Here is a 19,948-nt window from a genome sequence, read left to right as displayed (position 1 = left end):
AGCTGGTATCCTGTCTATAATGGAGTGGAATGGACATTTGTAAGTGACCCCAAACTTTTGACCGGTAGTGTACATATACATATATATATATATGTGAGAGAGATTTGTTAAACTTGGTTCTCAGTTGCCTGGTGGTCACAGGACTTCTACGGATTAGTGACCAACAGTGAAACATTTGTGAGAGTGTTTCCGAGGTGTAAACACCACGCGTGATTATTCAAAACCGGAGCATATTTGAGGATATTACTGTGACACCAGAGCTCTGACTATCAGTTTCTAAGCATGACTAATGACTACCAGCTCATTCTTCACAAAAGGAGACAATTATCAAGACAACACATTTAAATAAAATCCAAATGAGTTAGATTTGGGTTCCCAAGGCTGTGTTAATTGATTGTGAGTTAGCTTCATTTACAAGGAAGGGGGAACTCGTCAAGCGGACTGACACACAATCTACACAAAGAGGAACTTAATCAACCACGGAGTGGTGTTTGCGTCCACGTGATGAGTTTAAGTCAGACAATCCCTCTCTTTTCATGTTAGGGTTTGGACTCCCCTGATTATTGATAACTAATACTGTCTGGCTGCTGTTTGGGTCTGAGCAGGCAGTTTTCACTCAGTTTATCAGAGCGTGCTGGAAAACAAGATTGTTGAATGCACCGAGACTGAAGCCAAATAGTAAATATCTTACTCCATATATGATCAGACCAAGGTTAAAGGGGAACTACGCAGTGGGTGTTTTACACCTTACTTTACGTGAATTGAACATTTTTGGAGTCATTTGAATGGTTGCAAGGGTGGTTTTCCGCTCACAGGCAGAAAAAAACACCCTTGAGTAGTGGTCGTCTTGAACGCCTGTGTGCTGAAAAAAAAAAACACCCTTGAGTAGTGGTCGTCTTGAACGCCTTTGGGCTGACAAAAACACCCTTGAGTAGTGGTCGTCTTGAACGCCTGTGTGCTGACAAAAACCACCCTTGCAACTTCTGGCTGGCGAGCAGAGCGTCAGGAAGTACCGCGTGGTCAGGTCTCTGGATGTGACGATGTTACTGTCTCCTGGGTGAAAGCTTCCTGTTTTACCCATCCACCACCCCGACCAACCTACCTACGCAGATCGCCCTTTTATACTACTCGTAAACTCACATTCAATCGTAAGGTAAGGTTAGTCAATGGAGGCCAATTGACGTTGATAAAAACGCTAAAAAGACAGTATGCATCTTCGTAACGCGCCAATAATGGGATATAATATAATATAATAAACTTTATTTCAGACCCAGGGGGATCCATATCAAAATAAGAACATATACAAACACAAAAATACAAAATACAAAATACAAAAAAACAAAACAAAGCCTTCCACAACCACATCTGGCGCCTTAAATAAGCAGATCTGAATGTGATTTATGTTTTAAATTACTAATCTGAATTGACAGGGGTCGTAAACAAGCACTAGGGGCACAGGCTGGGCACCAAAATCCAACGAACCACATTGTAGCCAATCACAGACATGATGGTTGGAGGAGGGGGGGGGGGGGGTGAGCTTGCTCTGTTTTGTTAAAATTTACTAGGAAAGTCAACAGAAGGGACCATGAGGGAAATCAGAGTGCACCTTTAATGTAGTGGAGTAAAAAGTACAATATCTGCCTCTGAGGTTTAGTGGAGTAGAAAGTAGAGCTAGTGGCATAAAATATAAACACTCAAGTAAAGGTTTCCTCAAAATTAAATAGTAATTAGTAAATGTACTTAGTTCCTTTCCACCGTATGATGATGCTAACGTCACAGAGGGTGACATAGCTAGAAACTACATGAAGCTGCACTGGATGACGCGTCTCCCTCTTATCACTATGACAACTTGACATTTAGGGTTTCTTAAAAACAGAAACAGGAAACGTGCACGAGAGAACAGCTACGGCGGAGAGGAGGCCGACATCAACAACAACAACAACAACAAAAACAACAACAACAACAACAGCAGCATTATGGAGTCATTAGCCTAATATTTAAGCTACTTAGCGCGGCGTACAGGCAAAAAAACGACCAGATAAAAGGAAATAATTAAATAAAATGAAACATATAACAATGCTGCAGCTGTCATTCAATGACAGGCTACCATAATAAAGAAGAAGTGTTGTTGACCAACAGTTATACATTTACAACTAAGCTAGCTAGTTAGCTAACAGACGTGTTTTAAAACCGGGTTTTTAAAAGTCTACATTCGGGTCCTTACCTTCCAAACTAGTTGTCTCCTTGGAGAGTTGTTTTTCCGAACCACCTTTAGGAAAGTTTCTGTCAGCAGGTTTTAACTTTTAACAGCTGACAAGTCATCCGTTTCCCTGTCGTCTGCTGCTCGGACAGGACGGAGGTAGCTGCCGGAATACGGAAGGAAAAAAAAAACGAACGCAGAGGATTCTGGGATATGAAGTCTGAGCAATCATTTGTGACATGCGTCTTTCAATGGACGTAGCGCTCCCTGGTGGACATTTTGGAGATCAGCAGCTGTCGGGGAATTTTATTTATTTATTTATTTATTTATTTATTTATTTATTTATTTTCCTCCCAACTTGAACTTTTTTAAACATATTTTGTATTAATAAAACGACAATCAACACTGGTATAAAAACATAGGCCCTTTAAATGAAGGATATAGGCTTATAATAATAACAATAACGTGTAGCCTATTTATTTTATTTTTTTAAATTAAGAAGCTCTTATTCAACGGAGACCTGACAGGCAGCAGCGTAAATTAAACACTTAGCTACAGACAGGAAACACAACAGGAGAATAAATTAAAAGTAATAAAATATAAATAGCCTAGTAGTACCTTAACAATTTACAGGAGTCAATTTTGTATTCAGGTAAATTAAAACATTCACATCTTAAGGAGTCTGCCACTAATTATTTCATTTTGGATTTAAAGGAATCATTTCTTAAAAAAAAAAAAAAAAAAGATTTAGTACCGCCTCAGCGTGACTGGTCACCATAGCTACGCACCCGGAAGCTGCCATGACGTAATTTCCAACGCACCTCACAACAGCTACACACCTCCTTTTTTTAAATTCAATATCTGCAACGCTCCACACGATGGACACCGCCGACACCAATGGGTAAGTTAGAATAATAATAATAATAATAATAATAATAATAATAATAATAATAATAATAATAATAATAACTAGAAAATTCCGCGGACATTTTATCAGTGTGCCTGCTACCGGGTGCACATCCTAATAATAAACTAAAAGAGATAGACCTTTTAAAATCCTTTTAAGACCTTTTCTGAGAGAATACAATTGGTTGACAATAGCAACATGTTTTGAAAAAAGAGCAAAGTGCTACTAAAAACTACAGTTAAATTATTTATTTATAAGAATGTTAAAATAGACATATTATCGATAATAAATTATTTTTATAGCATACTCTGAAAGTACACAAAGGGAAAAGACATCAGTAATGACAGTATTAAGAATAAACAGCGAGCAGCAAGAATAAACTAAACTAACTAACTAAACTAAGTAGAAAGACAATTAGCTCTGTATACATTTATCCATGCACTCATCAGAATAGTAATCCCGTTTTACTTATGGTAATTGTTACATTTTAAAAGTAAAAAATGCTAAATGCCAAAAAGTTAACAAGTTTACAATAATGTAAAGTCAATAATACAAAAAGATAAAAGCATGAAAACAATTTGAAAGACTGAAATACAGATAAATATAAAATTAGTAAAATACAATAAAAATAAAAGAGATTAAATAAAGTCAAATAAGGTCGCGAAAGGCTCTCCTATAGAAGCAGGTTTAAGAAGGGACTTCACTGAGTTTAATGTAAGTTTCCTGGTAACGTTAGCTAACTATTGCACGTGCTCAGGGTCACAGTCAGTATTTACTACACCAATGTTTCCCAAACTTAGGGTCAGGACCCCAAATGGGTCTCACTCTCTTATCCTAGGAGGGGATGAGAACATGAGTTGATAAAGGGGCGAGACATAGAAAGGAGAATAGAGACCTTTTCTGTTTTTGTTTACTTTTATAAGGGAATAAATACACTTCATATACATTTAAATTCATGGTTTTGTTCCGTCTTTTGTCCTCAGTTTAAAAATGTAGATGTTACAATGATTCATGGTGTATTTTTGTAAATTCGGGGTCCCGGGGAGACACACCAAGTTTCTCTCTTGGGTCTTGAGTTGACAACGTTTGGGAACCACGTTACTACACGACATATAAAGCACATGTATATCTAAAACGTGCCTGCTGTGTACTCTTTGTGTTTCAGATCATTCACGCTTGCCGCGGACCGTGTGTTATGGCGGTCAGCCGATCTGCCGCGTGGTGGGATGTCATCGTCCCGGGTTTCACACACACTCAGTGGGTTCACAACTTCAGGATGTCCGAGGACACATTCACCTACCTGTGCAACCAAATGCGTCCACTGATGGAGAGACGGGACACCACCTTCCGCAAATGTGTCCCGCTGAAGAAGAGAGTGGCCGCGGCGTTGTGGAAGCTCGCTACCGGCTCCGGATACAGAGCTGTCGGCCATCTTTTTGGAGTAAGCACCACGACGGTGTGCCGGTGTCTTCGGGACTTTGCTGCTGCTGCAGAGACGTTGCTGGTGCCAGAACTCATTCGTTTCCCAGACCAGGAGAAGTTTGCAGACATGGCCGCCTGCACTGATGCAGCAGATGGGGGGGTCCCGCAGTGTGTTGGTGCCATTGATGAATTACTCATCCCCATCAGAGCACCACAAGAGTACCAGTGTGAGGACTTTAACCGTAAAGGTGGGCACTCCATCATCCTCCAAGGTGGTGTTGATGGAACGGGACTGTTCTGGGACGTGTTTGCAGGACTGCCCTGCAGCTCCCGTGATGCTCGGGTTTTGAGGCAGTCCCAATTGTGGGAGTCGGCGAGCCGTGGTAACTTCTTTCCAGCTTCCACCAGGAACTTAGGTGGGGTTAATGTGGGCTACTACATCCTGGGGGGTTCTGCCTATCCCTTGCAGAACTGGTTCTTAAAACCATTCGATGACACCGGACGCCTCTCAGCAGAACAGCGGGTTTACAACCAGAAACTCTGCAGGACACGGGGGTTGTTGTTGAACATGCTTTTGGTAGACTGAAGGGAAGGTGGAGTTGCCTTAAGAAAAGAAATGACTGTGATGTAGACCTGGTGAGATCTCTGGTCCTGACCTGCTGTGCTTTGCATAATCTTTGTGAGAGCCGTGGAGAGGCGTATGACAGGGACTGGGATGGATCTGGACCAGCAGAGCCGGGCCTGGCACCGCCACAGGGTGCAGTGGAAGAAGTCCGGGATGTACGGGAGGGTTTGATGCGCTTCTTAAGTAGCTAAATAAAAACGTTTCTTTCATAAATTGTCTTGTTTTATTAAAGTAACAGTGTGCAATTTTGGAAACGACATGCAAAAGCCCTTAATATAGAACCACGATGAAAGAAACATTCAATTAATTAAGGTTTTTTGTTTAGCAAATGTGCAAGAATGCAAAGAACAAACATTATGTACATAAAGCCAAATACACAGCTTTGTAAATGGATAAATAAAGTGTCCAAAGATTAAAAGCAACTCCTTTTTAGTGCCAATAAATATGTAATTTAGTAAGTAAAGCAAAGAAAAAGGTGGGGTGGTAAGGTTCTGAGATGGTGTAATGGTATTAAATGTAAAATATTGCACAGTATGTTAGTGGGACAAAGTCTGGGGGGGGGGGGGTTATCTGTAATGGGGTACTGTCTAGTCCTGGGGGGGAGGAACAGGGTCCCGCTTGCTGTGCATGGCCTGAACAAACTGGCTCAGAGTCCCAAGGAAGGCCTGATTAACCATTTACCTGCTGTAACCAGTGTTGCCAGATCTTGCACAACAAATACGCAACCAGGTCTGTGAAAACAAGCCCCAAAACGGAGCCCCCTAAGATCCTGGAAGAGAAAAATAAACAAATTGTGTGCACGGTTGCACGGTTTTACAATCTGTGGGGACGAATTGTCAATTTCCATCCATGTGGACAGATTGGTAAACTGTACAGACGGTAGTTTATAAATTTTTTCCCCCTGAGCTTCAGGACAATGACAACAAGAGGGAGTTAAACCACCTTTTAACATGATTAAACATTAGAAAACTGATGGGATATCAAATATAAACACTTTTTCACAGTGATTTTGAGTTGTTCCCCACGACGGGTTGAATCCATTCTTTTACTGATAATGAATAACTAAACACGTTACACACTGGACCTTCAATGAATGTGTTCATTATGGAAGTAAAGGCTTGTAAATGTTGGGGTTTGTCTGGGGTTTTGATTTGATTTGACACATAGGCTTTATCATAAAGATGGAAATAAAGTTGAAAGTGCTGCGAAGTTAAGTGAATCAAAGCTTGATAGCGCCTCTCTTTTCCTGCCATTAAACAACTCTGTCCATATATTTCATACATACTGCATGTCAGCGCTACAGTTTGAAGATGGGTGCAACCCCCAATGGGGATCCTAAAAACTACAGCACAGGTGTCCAACTGTGTAAAGCTAGACCCTCTTCTACAGCGCTGCGAAGGAGGGTCTGGCTAGTCCACATAGCATGGAGGGAAAAACATGCTCTGGTTTATTGGCATTTCTGGAAACTAATCTCCATCGTATTGGGCGGTGCTGAGCGCTGGACAGAGCAACGCTGCATCTGCAAAATAGCACCAGGAAGGAACTTGTTTTGGAGGAACATGTGTAGCCTACGTCGTGCCTTTAGTCGTGCAGCAGAAAACTCTGATTGGACAGATAGTCTAGCTAGCTCCTAACTCAGTTGGGGGGGGGGTTAGGAATGTACCAGTAACGGTTCTGAGATGAGACTGCAAGGCGCTAAAACTACTTAATTAACACAGGGCAACCGGTCTGTAGTCGATAAGTCCTTTGGTCCTTTGTTTTGGGGACAGGTATGATGGTGGAGGACTTCAAGCAGGCTGGTACTGAGTTGTTTGGTCTGTTGAACAACCTGTTAATGTCCCTGTCCATGATGGAAAAAAAGTCCTTGTTGGTGTCAGGAATGTCCCATTGTCTTTCAAAACAACCGTAGAAGTCATTCAGGTCATTGGCATTGCGAGAGTCGTTAGTGGACTGGACAGGTTTAGGATTGTCTGATGGACTCTCTGGGGCCCTTTCAGGCAGAAACAGACAGCTGCTCTAGGCGTTTCTCAGAGGACAATCTTTTACAATCTTTAATTAGATCCTGTGTTGGGGCATTATTTTCTCTTAATTAGATAGGGACAGTGGAAAGGTGGGAGAGAGAGATGGGGATGGCACGCAGCAAAGGGCCACAGGTCGGACTCCAACCCGGGCCGCTGCAAAGGCCTCAGAAAACTCTGTTTGTCTGGATTTACCCTGCAGAGATCTGAGGAACAGGTAACCATAGTACTCATGAATCCACCGGAATTGGCAATCCCAAAAGTAGAATGTTGTGGATATAGACTACAGCCAGGATTATGGTACAAGGAGATGTAGATGAATTATAATCCGAAACAACTGTTATTTTCCCTTTAAGAGGAAAAAAACACACACTCGCTGCATTGCATGTTGGCAGATGTCATGTGGAACCTGAATGCTACTTGATTTCTCCTTTATGGGAATCATGATCTGATACCTCCTGCATTTCTCTCTGAATGAATCAATCCATATTGGAGCCTACCTCCCAATACGTGCAGACTCCAATTATTTCATTTATTTATGTATAAGGACAGCACACATTCATTAACTTTTATTTTACTGTAATAGTGTTAGCCAACAGGCACAATTTCAACTGTAGTCCTTTGGCAAGATGTTATGAATTTACTTGGTCAGTTGTTCCCAGATGTCAAGTCAGCAATAAAATACATCATAAAACATCAGCAGAATACAACGTGTGATGTAGATATTAAAAGTGTCCAGACATTTACTTTAAGCCCGTCATAAAATATAAATAATACATATAAGTATTATTTTATAGGATAAAGATAACTTTAAGGAATAGGGAGTGGTGGACCAGGAGTTCAGGGTAGAGAGGTTAGCTAAATAATGTCAATGCAAATTAATCCTAATCCAACACATTCCACTCAATTCACACAACACTGTGTCCCTGGCCCTTCTATGCTCTCTACTTAACATACTAAAAGGAGTACATGCACCCCCCCAGAACACGTACATCCTCATATTTAGGACTCTTCACACCTGTCCCTGAACAATTCAACAAGCATCCGCCAACATTCAGAACCTGTTTCTGTTTCTGCAGCAAACAAAACCCAGACAAAAACTCAAGGAAATTCTCTACTTCACTCTTTTGTGTGTAAATTGACTAGTTATGTAGAAGGTGGAGGTCACACACATCCCATACATTTCATCACTTTACACAGACTTTGAGTTCTCCAATTAGAAAACACTGTGACATTTGCATGGACCCATGAATTACAGAGAACCAAAGCTATTCTGTCCACAAAGTTACATGAATAGTTTCAAAGTCACTTAAGGTACATTTCAGGTATATTTGACCTTTCATGGTATCAACTGGTGGTGGCGATGAGAGCCTCACAGTCATGCTTATTGCTGTTTTGACAGGGCAACAATGCCTTTTATAACTGATATGATACAGTTCAGATACTGCAGAAAAAATGTGTTCAACTGTGGAGGTTTTTGTCTTTTAGAACTTATTAAAAACACATCATCAAATGGTCCATATGTAAACATGTGAGAAGGAAATAAGACGCTGCACATTTACTAACATGTGCCATGCCCCATAATGTGGAAGGTGCATGTGCTACTTTGACCACCACATAGATATGTATAGTTGCAATGCAGACATGCAGACATAACAGTCTTAAAATCTGATTTGATAAATATGTTCCACAGTGAATAAATATTTTACATGTTTTTCTAGATAGCAATAATGAATAATCACATAAGAAATATTAAAGACATTTTGCTTACTTGAATTTAGTCCAATAAAACAATTAGTTTTAGAGTCTGTATCGGTATCTTCAAATATCCCAAATTAGTTTTTGGGGTAGGATTGGATCTGAAAAAAGATGACATTTCATCTCTATGTCCTCAACAATTTTGGAATAAGATCTACAAACAGAGTGGTTAGTAATGATTACTAGCCACAACAATTTAGGAATCAACAGATTACCAATGATAAAAAATTACAATCAATATTTTCAACATTAGATTGTAAGTACTGGCCCAACAACATTAATTACAGCTCAATCTCCTAAATTACAAAAAAATAAGCTTTTTCCTACTTTTAATATGGGGTTTTAGAGATGTGCATTAAAGAGACTATTAAATTTGAATTTGAAACAGTATTGTGAGGACAGAAAATTAGTTCTTTGAATATTCTTGCTCTCCATTATATGTGCACAAGGCAACTACAGTGTGATTCAGATTTTGTAAATGTCTTTGTTTTTTATATATATATATATATATATATATATATATATATAATCTAATTTATACTCTTCTCTTTTTTGGTGATACCTGCCCTTTGTTACAACATATTACAAAGTACTGTGAACATTGTTGTGTTAGCTTGCTGGTTAGTGTCAGTGTTAGCTTCAACTACTGTGAGCCGGAAGCAATTGAAAGGATTCCCCATGTAAATATATCAGTTTCATTTTTGTTCTAATCTTCAATGCATGTTCAAAAACATTGAAACTTGCATTGCCCCTTTAATGCTGGAGTACCTCTTGAACTCTCCAACAACTGTCCACTTGTTCCCTCCCCTCCCCGCATTAATATGCGTGTAACTAACAAGTGTTTTATTGGGTGTAACTGACGTGTGATTGGACAGGAGCTGATAGGACCTATTTAGGAGACATTAGCAAATGAACAGTAACAACTGGACAGAGTTCTGATTTAAGTCAGAACAGGGTCTAGCAGACACTCCTGCCAGTGATGCCAGTGGAGATGGCACAGTCAGGAGTTCAGCTGGACCGGGAAACCTTCTCTTGTGTGATCTGTCTGGATCTCCTGAAGGATCCGGTGACTATTCTCTGTGGACACAGCTACTGCATGAACTGTATCAAACGCCACTGGGATGAAGAGAATGGGAAGAAAATCTACAGCTGTCCTCAGTGTAGGAAGACCCTCACACCGAGGCCTGTCTTGCTGAAAGACACCATGTTAGCAGTTCTAGTGGAGGAGCTGAAGAAGACTGGACTCCAAGCTGCTCCTGTTGATCACTGCTATGCTGGACCTGAAGATGTGGCCTGTGATGTCTGCACTGGGAGAAAACTGAAAGCAGTCAAGTCCTGTCTGGTGTGTCTGGTCTCTTACTGTGATCAACACCTTCAGCCTCATTATGTCTCCCCTGCGTTTGATAAACACAAGCTGGTGGAGCCGTCCAAGAAGCTCCAAAATAACTTCTGCTCTCGTCATGATGAGGTGATGAAGATGTTCTGCCGTACTGATCAGCAGTGTATCTGTTATCTCTGCTCTGTGGATGAACATAAAGGCCACAACACAGTCTCAGCTGCAGCAGAAAGGACTGAGAGGCAGAAAGAGCTTGAGGAGAGTCGAGAGAACATCCAGCAGAGAATCCAGGACCGAGAGAAAGATGTGAAGCTGCTTCAACAGCAGGCGGAGGCCATCAATCGCTCTGCTGATAAAGTAGTGGAGGACAGCGAGAAGATCTTCACCGAGCTGATCCGTCTCATGGAGAAAAGACGCTCCAATGTGGAGCAAAATGTCCGATTGCATCAGAAAAGTGAGGTGAGTCGAGTCAAAGAGCTTCAGGAGAAGCTGGAGCAGGAGATCACTGAGCTGAAGAGGAAAGACGCTGAGATGAAGAAGCTCTCAGACACAGAGGATCACAACCAGTTTCTCCACAACTACTCCTCACTGTCACCACTCGGTGAATCTACATCCAGCATAGATCTCCGTCCTCAGCGCTACTTTGAGGATGTGACAGCAACTGTGTCAGAATTAAGAGATAAACTACAAGGCATTACGGGAGAGAAATGGACGAATATCTTCGAAGTGGATGTTTCACTGCAACAACCAGAGCCAAAGATCAGAGCTGACTTCTTAAAATATTCATGTGAACTCACACTGGATCCACACACAGTGAACCGGCATCTGGTATTATCTCAGGGGAACCAAAAAGCAACATCATTCATAGAAGAACAGTCTTATCCTAGTCACCCGGACAGATTCACTGACTGTCGACAGGTCCTGAGTAGAGAGAGTCTGACCGGACGTTGCTACTGGGAGGTGGAGTGGGGGGGGAGAGGAGCTCATGTAGCAGTCGCATACAAGAACATCAGCAGAGCACAGAGCTCGGGTCAATGTGGATTTGGATTCAATGACAAGTCTTGGGCGTTAGACTGTTACAGAAGAAGTTTTTTGCACAACAAAGTCCAAACTCCCGTCCCAGGTCCTGTGTCCTCCAGACTAGGAGTGTACCTGGATCACAGCGCCGGTACCCTGTCCTTCTACAGCGTCTCTGATGACACCATGACCCTCCTCCACAGAGTCCAGACTACGTTCACTCAGCCGCTCCACGCTGGACTTTGGCTCTTATCTTGTGGCACCACTGCTAAGTTCTGTAAAACCAAGTAGATGGTTATTCTGAAACTACTTTCATCTCGATGTTTATTTCTGAGAGATGTTCTTCACTGCCCAGAGATCAGCTGTCAATCAAACACTGTAGGTTGTCATGTGACATATTCTCATTAGTTGTTATGTTAATGCTTGCGTTTTGTCCCTTTAAGTTGCACTTCTATCTTGGAAATGGGGACAATCTGTATATGAAACCATTGAAAAAGAGACTTTAATGATGGGATGTGGTTGACACGATCAATAAACCAACGTAAACAAAGCATTTTTTTCCTGTCCTCATTCCAGGGTATCATGCAAAGCAGATGTTGCAGATGTGTAGTATATTTTGTATAGTTCCTGAACTCTGGTTCACAGCAAGCTCAGACAGATGAGGTCAGAAAAGGAAGAAGCAATCGGATAAAGAAGCAAGAATGGGGGCAAGGACAGGTTTTAAGAGCCAACGTACAGCATTACATCGGCTGTGAGAGGAATTATTACTATTATTAAAACAATAATATAACCTATTTATTAGACATGCACACAGGGTGTAGCACAAAATTCTGGGTCCACTAGAAAGGCTTTCTCCATGGGCCCGTCCCCCCATCCATAGCTATTCATTATAGCATCTTTTTGGGCCCTTCTTACATGAGGGCCCTGGGTACTCAGTCCACCTCCCCCCACCCCCCCCCCAGGCCGGCGACCCTGCATGCACTAGTCGTTAGCAGAGTTGGGGGGGCCACTGTCGATCGAAGCTGAGTGGTTTTCTGTTGGAGTAGGTCTTCCACCATTAGCTGTCTGAGCTTGGCTGTGAAACCGGATTTATTAATGTTCAAAAAATTGTTTTTTTAATACAAATTGACATATTGGATTTCTATCCAAATTTTTTGTTCAAACTGAAGAGATTGTAACAGCCACACTTCACAAAAACACCTGTACACGTCTACAAGTCTGTATTAGTTCAGATGATATTGTTTTATTTCACAATTTTGTTTCATTCATTTTAATTTTTGTCTTAACGATGTTAACTTTAAACATAAGGATTCAGAAACTACCTTTTTAAAAAAGGTTATTATTTTATTAAACATAGGGGGTTTCATTCTCATGCCCCCAGTATTTTAAGGAGGAATATTTATTTTTTTACAATACATAATTCATTCTAAAAGAAAATAGGTATCCTTAAAAGACTGGATTTTTCTAATCTTTTTTTAATTAAGGCATTACGATCAATTTCCTTTATTCCACTTAGCATGGTTGTGTAAACTTATGCAAGCCACTGTATTAAACAGCAATAAAATCAGGCATCTACACGGTCAACTACATTCCTGAGGACCCCATTTTCAAATGTTTAGCGGTTAATGTCGGCACTGCATGCTCACTGTGTCCATGGTTTCCCTTAAAGGGGCAGCGCAGGTTTCAACTACAGTCTATTACTGGTTGGTTGAAACCTGCGCTGCCCCTTTAAGAGACACCGCCTCCGGCTTGGAAGCCCGTTAACTCCGCCCTCTTTTTTCCTGATTTCAAACCCAAACACAGCCAGTGTCACACTCTGCACGTGTTGGTCTGCAAGTGGGAACGAGAAGGACGAAAAGGACCCGAGTTTTGTTTGAGTCCGAGCACAGAAACTCACAGTTACTGCCACGAGGTGAAATGGCGGAGAGACGTGTTCGGCGGGTCCGGGAAACCTTCACGTGTGTGGTCTGTCTGGACCTCCTGAAGGATCCGGTGTCTACTCTCTGTGGACACAGCTACTGCCTGGACTGCCTCAGACGCCACTGGGATGGAGAGGATGGGATGAAAATCTACAGCTGTCCTCAGTGTAGGGTGACCTTCACATCGAGGCCTGCACTCAGGAGAAACACCATGTTAGAAAATTTAATAAAGCACATGATGGAGACCGCACTGGAACCTGCTCCTGCTGATCACTGCTGTGCTGGACCTGAAGATGTGTCCTGTGCTGTCTGCACAGAGAGCAAACTGAAAACCCACAACGCCAATCTGGTGTCTCTGGTCTCGTACTGGGATCAACACATTCAGCCTCATTATGACGGTGCTGCGTTGGAGAAACTCAAGCTGGTGGAGCCCTCCGAGAACCTCCAGGAGAACATCTGCTCTCGTCACGATGAGGTTAAGAAGATGTTCTGCCGTACCGATAAGCAGTGTATCTGTTATCTCTGCTCTGTGGAGGAACATCGAGGCCACGTCACGGTCTCAGCTGCAGTAGAAAGGACTGAGAGGCAGAAAGAGCTCGAGGGGAGTCGAGAACACATCCAGCGGAGAATCCAGGACCGAGAGAAAGATGGGAAGCTGTTTCGACAGGAGCTGGAGACCATCAATCGCTCTGCTAATAAAGTAGTGAAAGAAAACAAGAAGGTCTTCACCGATATGATCCATCTCCTGGAGAAAAGACGCTCCGAAGTGGAGCAGCAGGTCAGATCGCAGCAGAAAAGTGAAGTGAGTCGAGTCAAAGAGCTTCAGGAGAAGCTGGAGCAGGAGATCACTGAGCTGAAGAGGAAAGACGCTGAGATGAAGAAGCTCTCAGACATAGAGGATCACAACCAGTTTCTCCAAAACTACTACACCCTGTCCCCCCTCGGTGAATCCACAGACTCCCCCAGCTTACATCTCAGTCAACGGCGCTTCATTGAGCACATGAAGGCGACCGTGTCAGGAGCCAGAGATAAAATACACGACAGTGTGAGCAGGATATTGGCCCGCTTCCCAGCGCCTGCGCCCGACGTGGATGTCCCACGGCCAAATCCACCACCAGGGTCCCAGACCAGAGCTGAATTCCTAAAATATTCACAGGAAATCGCACTGGATCCCAACACAGCAAACCCACTTCTGTTGTTATCTGAGAGGAACCGAAAAGCAACGTTACTCATAGAGAAGTCGTCCTGCTCCAGTCACCCGGACCGGTTCACCGAGTGTCGGCAGGTCCTGAGCAGAGAGGGTCTGACCGGACGTTGCTACTGGGAGGTGGAGTGGGGGGGGCGAGGCGTTCAGGTAGCAGTGGCGTACAAGAACATCAGCAGAGCAGTGAGCTTCCGTGAATGTGCATTTGGACTGAATGACCAGTCCTGGGCGTTGGACTGCTACAGAAGAAGTTTCTTGCACAACAGAGTCCAAACCCCCGTCCCCGGTCCTGTGTCCTCCAGAGTAGGAGTGGACCTGGACCACAGCGCCGGTACCCTGTCCTTCTACAGCGTCTCTGATGACACCATGACCCTCCTCCACAGAGTCCAGACCATGTGCACTCAGCCCCTCCACGCTGGATTTGGGTTTTACTGTTGTGGATCCACTGCTAAGTTCAGGAAGGTCAAATAGACGGAAGGCCTTCAATGGAAAATGGGTTCAATTCTGTGTTTTGTGAATTCTTTTACTCATTTTTTCTAGATTGATAGTTAGCTTTCATTAGTTCTGTAAATCTTTGCAGGTTGTTCTTTATCCCTCCTGTGGTCCTCGGGTCAAAATTAACCCTTTTTCAAAGTTTTCCATATCATAAATTTGAGTTTCTTCAACCAAACGGCCCAAATATAACACAAATGGTTCCAAAAAAATCCAAACAGTAACGACAAAACTTTGACATACAATGCGATCATCCTCTCCACATCTTCTGATCTTAACAATTAGTCAAAATAACTGCTAATTTCTGCTTTTTTAAAACTCATAAATGGAGTTTGTTGAGCATTGATTTCCAACAAGAAGTGTTAAAGTAGCGGTAACAAGTCGGAGTTAAGATGTTACTCAGAACTTGGTGATATTTTATAATTTATGCTTCATAAACCGGTTAAGACGGAGGACAACACGAGGGTTAAGATGCTCTTCTTCCTTATTTTCTTTTACATCGCTGAGATTTAAATCAAACATTGATTTTGTGAACAGACTGAATTTATTTGATTTATTTAATATATATTTTTGATGAATACACAAACAGAAATATTTTCTTCTTCTTGTCTTTACTCCAGGTTATTATACAATGCTGATAATTAAAATGTTAAAGTTATACAACAGTGTGTTGAGACTAGATCTGGTTCCACTAGGAGCACCAGAGTCCCCGTCTGGAGGTTTTAGGGGGACATGCAGACGTTTTTTGGGGCGCACACCTTGAACTGCAATGTTATTTTTCACATTTTCCCCTATTTGTTACAGATAGATGAGTTGGGAATAAATACAGAAACTAAAATGTGCTGTTTTGTATTTTAGTTCTCAGTCCTATTTTAATTGAATGTTGTCTCCCCCGGCGACCTGCAGCTTTGTTTCTGGGTTGAAACGTCAACATTTTGTTATTTTTCTACAATTTTCTCGACGTTATTGCCCTTTTTATTCCAATTTATTTTGACAATTTTTAAGCTGCTTTAGTCAAATTTTTTTCTTTTTACATTTCTGTCGCAGCTTCCAATGTTTTTGGTGTTTTTTTTTGTAACTTTTTCTGTTTTTTCTTTTTTTTAACTTTTTCAGTATGTTTTTATTTATTTATTTTTTCTGCTTTTTTGTAGTTTTTTCCATCATTTGTCACTTTTTTCAACGTTCTGATATAGTAAGTTTTTGTAAATGGTTCAAATTTGACCTGAGGACAACAGGAGGGTTTACACTTTCAGAATTTGAAAAGCATGTATTATTACTTTAAATGTACTATTTCTGTTAATGTACTAGTACTGTTAATGTACTGTTAATGTACTAGTACTGTTACTGCCTCATACAGGCTCTCCCCCCCCTCTCTGTTCTTTTTCTAGTTAACACTAAAATAACAATCACATCTTTGTTTTTTATGACTTGTTACTTTTTATAACCAACGTTTTCTTTGTGTTCTGAGTTAATAAAGAGGATTTATTACAGACTTAAAGTGTGAATTCATTTGAAGTTAACGTCCCAACAGAGACAGATGTGATCCTGATGCACAACACAAGAGGGCGCCGTCATCCCAATAATCTCACATCTAGGGGAGGTTGGATCAGACCCGTTTTAGTTTTTAAGAACATGTTATATATAAAATGAAAAACACAGAGTGTAGTACATCAGACTAGTGGCTTTAAGTCATCTTTTGAGGGGACTAAAGTAAAGAACTTATTGCTTTTATTGAGTTTTTTGGGAGATTGGTAGTAACTGACTGATCCAGAGTGAGTTTATTTAGGCCAGAGATCTTCAGGTCCGGGTCTGGGGCCCCTCAGAGTTACTGCAGGGGGGTCTCCAAATTATTGTCCATTTTGTTTTTTTAATTTTAAGTACAGAAAAATACTTTGCAGATCTATAACGTCAGATTTGATCTCTTCTGTTTTATTAAAACATGGCTGGGCCATGAAGACTATGTTAGTCTAAATGAAGCCACTCCTCCCGGTCCTAAAAATACTCAAAGTAGTTGCAGCCATCTTTGATTCAAGCCTAATCCTATAACTAAATTATAACTCATTTAAAAGCCTTGTTCTTGATCTTCAACATCCAAAACAGAAAACATTACAGGCAATTATACTCTTCATTATTTACTGAGCTCCAGGTTTATATTCTGGATCTGAACTCTCTGAGTTTCTATCAGGTGTAGTCCTTAAATCAGACAAAGTCCTTATTATAAGTGATTTTAACATCCATGTGGACGTTGACAGCAATAGCCTTAGTACTGTAGTAGTATAGCCTTAGTACTGTCGTAGTATAGCCATAGTACTGTAGTATTATAGCCATAGTACTGTGGTAGTATAGCCTTAGTACTGTAGTAGTATAGCCATAGTACTGTAGTAGTATAGCCTTAGTACTGTAGTAGTATAGCCATAGTACTGTAGTAGTATAGCCTTAGTACTGTAGTAGTATAGCCTTAGTACTGTAGTAGTATAGCCTTAGTACTGTAGTAGTATAGCCATAGTACTGTAGTTGTATAGCCTTAGTACTGTCCTAGTATAGCCTTAGTACTGTCGTAGTATAGCCATAGTACTGTAGTATTATAGCCATAGTACTGTGGTAGTATAGCCATAGTACTGTGGTAGTATAGCCTTAGTACTGTAGTATTATAGCCATAGTACTGTGGTAGTATTGCCATAGTACTGTGGTAGTATAGCCATAGTACTGTAGTATTATAGCCATAGTACTATGGTAGTATAGCCTTAGCACTGTAGTAGTATAGCCATAGTTCTGCAGTAGTATAGCCATAGTACTGTGGTAGTATAGCCATAGTACTCTGGTAGTATAGCCATAGTACTGTGGTAGTATAGCCATAGTACTGTGGTAGTATTGCCATAGTACTGTAGTATTATAGCCATAGTACTGTGGTAGTATAGCCATAGTACTGTAGTATTATAGCCATAGTACTGTGGTAGTATAGCCATAGTACTGTGGTAGTATTGCCATAGTACTGTGGTAGTATAGCCTTAGTACTGTGGTAGTATTACCATAGTACTGTGGTAGTATAGCCTTAGTACTGTGGTAGTATTGCCATAGTACTGTGGTAGTATAGCCATAGTACTGTGGTAGTATTGCCATAGTACTGTGGTAGTATAGCCATAGTACTGTGGTAGTATAGCCTTAGTACTGCTTTCAACTGTAATATCACTCGAGGTCACACCCTGTAACACTGCTGTAAAAATGCTGCATTCAGGGCACATGGGAAACATGGGAGAGAAGAATATCCACTTGTTATCATTAATTAATATTGTATTATTCTTAGCCACAATATTATTTACAGAAGCTCTCAGGTTGAAAATAGTATTTGGGAATTAGAATTTGAGGCTGTACGTTACAATTCTTCTGACTTACTCAATTTTAATTTAACCAACTCAATTCTCACTATTTTAACATTTTTAAGTCTGTGAAATAAATCTTCTTTTTTTATTCAGTGCACAAAGGAAATGTGGTTTTTAAAAAGCACAAAGTAATTAAAACCTCTAAACATGGACACGGCACTTTGTTGCGTTTCAGGATGAAAAGTTCCTCAGATATACTCTCATATCAGTGAGTTTGTTGATGTTAGTTTATTCATCATGTAAAACCTTGAGTTCCTTCACACATCCCATCAATAAAGTCATTTAGATTCACTTTATCCACACAATCACTATGTTTGAACCGAATCTCAGCTATGTATGTAAAAGAGAATAATTAATGGATTCCTTATGGATTATGATCATAATTAAAGTTATTTAACAGCTCAAATGTCTGCCAGACAAATTCATCTACTTTTGTGAGTATACATTTCTTTACAAATTTACACAAAATGGTGAAATAAAAAATTAAAATAAGAGCTCTACAAATGCATCAATGCAAATATGAATCAAACATTTAGAGCACAGAGTAGTTCGGAGGTCAGTTCAGGTCAACAAGCATCAGTGATCGCCTCCATGGTTAAACAGACACAGGAAGGAGCTCAAACATTTACCCAGCAACTAATGAGAAGACGTGAAAGGACATCCCATAATGTCTGATTGACAGCTGATCTCTGCAGTGAAGAAATGCCCCAACAACCAGCTCTCAGCAACAAACATGGAGACAAATATAAGTTTAAGAGTTAAAACACAGAATTCAACTTTTATATGACGTCTGTCTATTTCAGTTTACAGAACTCAGCAGTGTCTCCATAATTATAATAGAACCGTAGTCTAGCGTAGAGGGGCTGAGTGAACGTGGTCTGGACTCTGTGGAGGAGGGTCATGGTGTCATCAGAGACGCTGTAGAAGGACAGAGTCCCTGCCCTGTGATCCAGGTACACTCCTAGTCTGGAAGACACAGTACCTGAGACATAAATTTGGACATTGTTGTAACGAAAGATAAAAGAGTTATCCTGACAGTGTAACGCCCAAGATTTGTCATTGTGTCCAAATCCACATTCATTCGGTCTCCCTGCTCTGCTGATGTTCTTGTATGCGACTGCTACATCAATCCCTCCTCCCCTCCACTCCACCTCCCAGTAGCAACGTCCGGTCAGACCCTGTTCACTCAGGACCTGCTGCCATTCAGCGAATCTGTCTGGGTGACGTGAATAAGACAGATGTTTTTTCATAAATGTTGCTTTTCTGTCAGAGAGCCACAGCTGGGGGTGTGCTGTGTTGGGATCCAGTGTGATTTCACGTGAATATTTTAAGAATTGAGCTCTGGTCTTGGGCTCTGGTTGTGGATTTGACAGTAAAACTTCCACATCAACCGCAGCCAGATAGATATTCGTCCATTTCTCATTTAGAAGCTCCTGTAGTTTATCTCTGGCTTCTGACACGGCCGCTGTCACATCCTCAAAGTAGACCAGAGGACGGATATTGATGCTGGATGTAGATCCACTGAGTGGTGACAGTGAGGAGTAGTTGTGGAGAAACTGGTTGTGATCCTCTGTGTCTGAGAGCTTCTTCAGCTCAGCGTCTTTCCTCTTCAGCTCAGTGATCTCCTGCTCCAGCTTCTCCTGAAGCTCTTTGACTCGACTCACTTCACT

General features: G+C 41.3%; 4 protein-coding genes across 5 annotated transcripts in view; 2 read left to right on the top strand and 2 right to left on the bottom strand.

The window, feature by feature from the left end:
* Positions 1-2,381, bottom strand: part of stard3nl (STARD3 N-terminal like) — a 16,209-nt gene extending 13,828 nt beyond the window's left edge. The window contains exon 1 of the mRNA XM_034888611.1: positions 2,225-2,381. The gene's annotated coding sequence lies outside the window, so the exon portion shown is untranslated. The remainder of the gene's footprint in view (positions 1-2,224) is intronic.
* A 7,493-nt stretch (positions 2,382-9,874) lies between these two features.
* LOC117954605 (tripartite motif-containing protein 16-like) lies at positions 9,875-11,574 on the top strand. The gene has a single exon (XM_034888542.1). The coding sequence runs from the start codon at positions 9,910-9,912 to the stop codon at positions 11,572-11,574; it is 1,665 nt and encodes a 554-aa protein (XP_034744433.1). The 5' UTR covers positions 9,875-9,909.
* A 1,548-nt stretch (positions 11,575-13,122) lies between these two features.
* LOC117954604 (E3 ubiquitin/ISG15 ligase TRIM25-like) lies at positions 13,123-15,246 on the top strand. The gene has a single exon (XM_034888541.1). The coding sequence runs from the start codon at positions 13,201-13,203 to the stop codon at positions 14,875-14,877; it is 1,677 nt and encodes a 558-aa protein (XP_034744432.1). The 5' UTR covers positions 13,123-13,200; the 3' UTR covers positions 14,878-15,246.
* Positions 15,247-18,491: 3,245 nt separating this feature from the next.
* The window catches only part of LOC117954612 (tripartite motif-containing protein 16-like), an 8,019-nt gene continuing 6,562 nt past the window's right edge, over positions 18,492-19,948 (bottom strand). For both annotated transcript variants that reach the window (XM_034888552.1, XM_034888553.1), the window contains exon 3: positions 18,492-19,429. In XM_034888552.1, coding sequence (XP_034744443.1) covers positions 19,073-19,429 — 357 coding nt within the window. In that variant the 3' untranslated portion in view covers positions 18,492-19,072. The remainder of the gene's footprint in view (positions 19,430-19,948) is intronic.

This window comes from Etheostoma cragini, chromosome 12, assembly GCF_013103735.1.
Source record: "Etheostoma cragini isolate CJK2018 chromosome 12, CSU_Ecrag_1.0, whole genome shotgun sequence".
Classification (NCBI taxonomy): domain Eukaryota; kingdom Metazoa; phylum Chordata; class Actinopteri; order Perciformes; family Percidae; genus Etheostoma; species Etheostoma cragini.
The sequence above is the reverse complement of the archived record's forward strand: the minus strand, read 5'-3'. Positions and strand labels throughout refer to the sequence as shown.

Excerpts from the sequence above, each read along its gene's own strand:
- LOC117954604 (XM_034888541.1), top strand. The coding sequence starts at position 13,201 with ATGGCGGAGAGACGTGTTCGGCGGGTCCGGGAAACCTTCACGTGTGTG.
- LOC117954605 (XM_034888542.1), top strand. The coding sequence starts at position 9,910 with ATGCCAGTGGAGATGGCACAGTCAGGAGTTCAGCTGGACCGGGAAACC.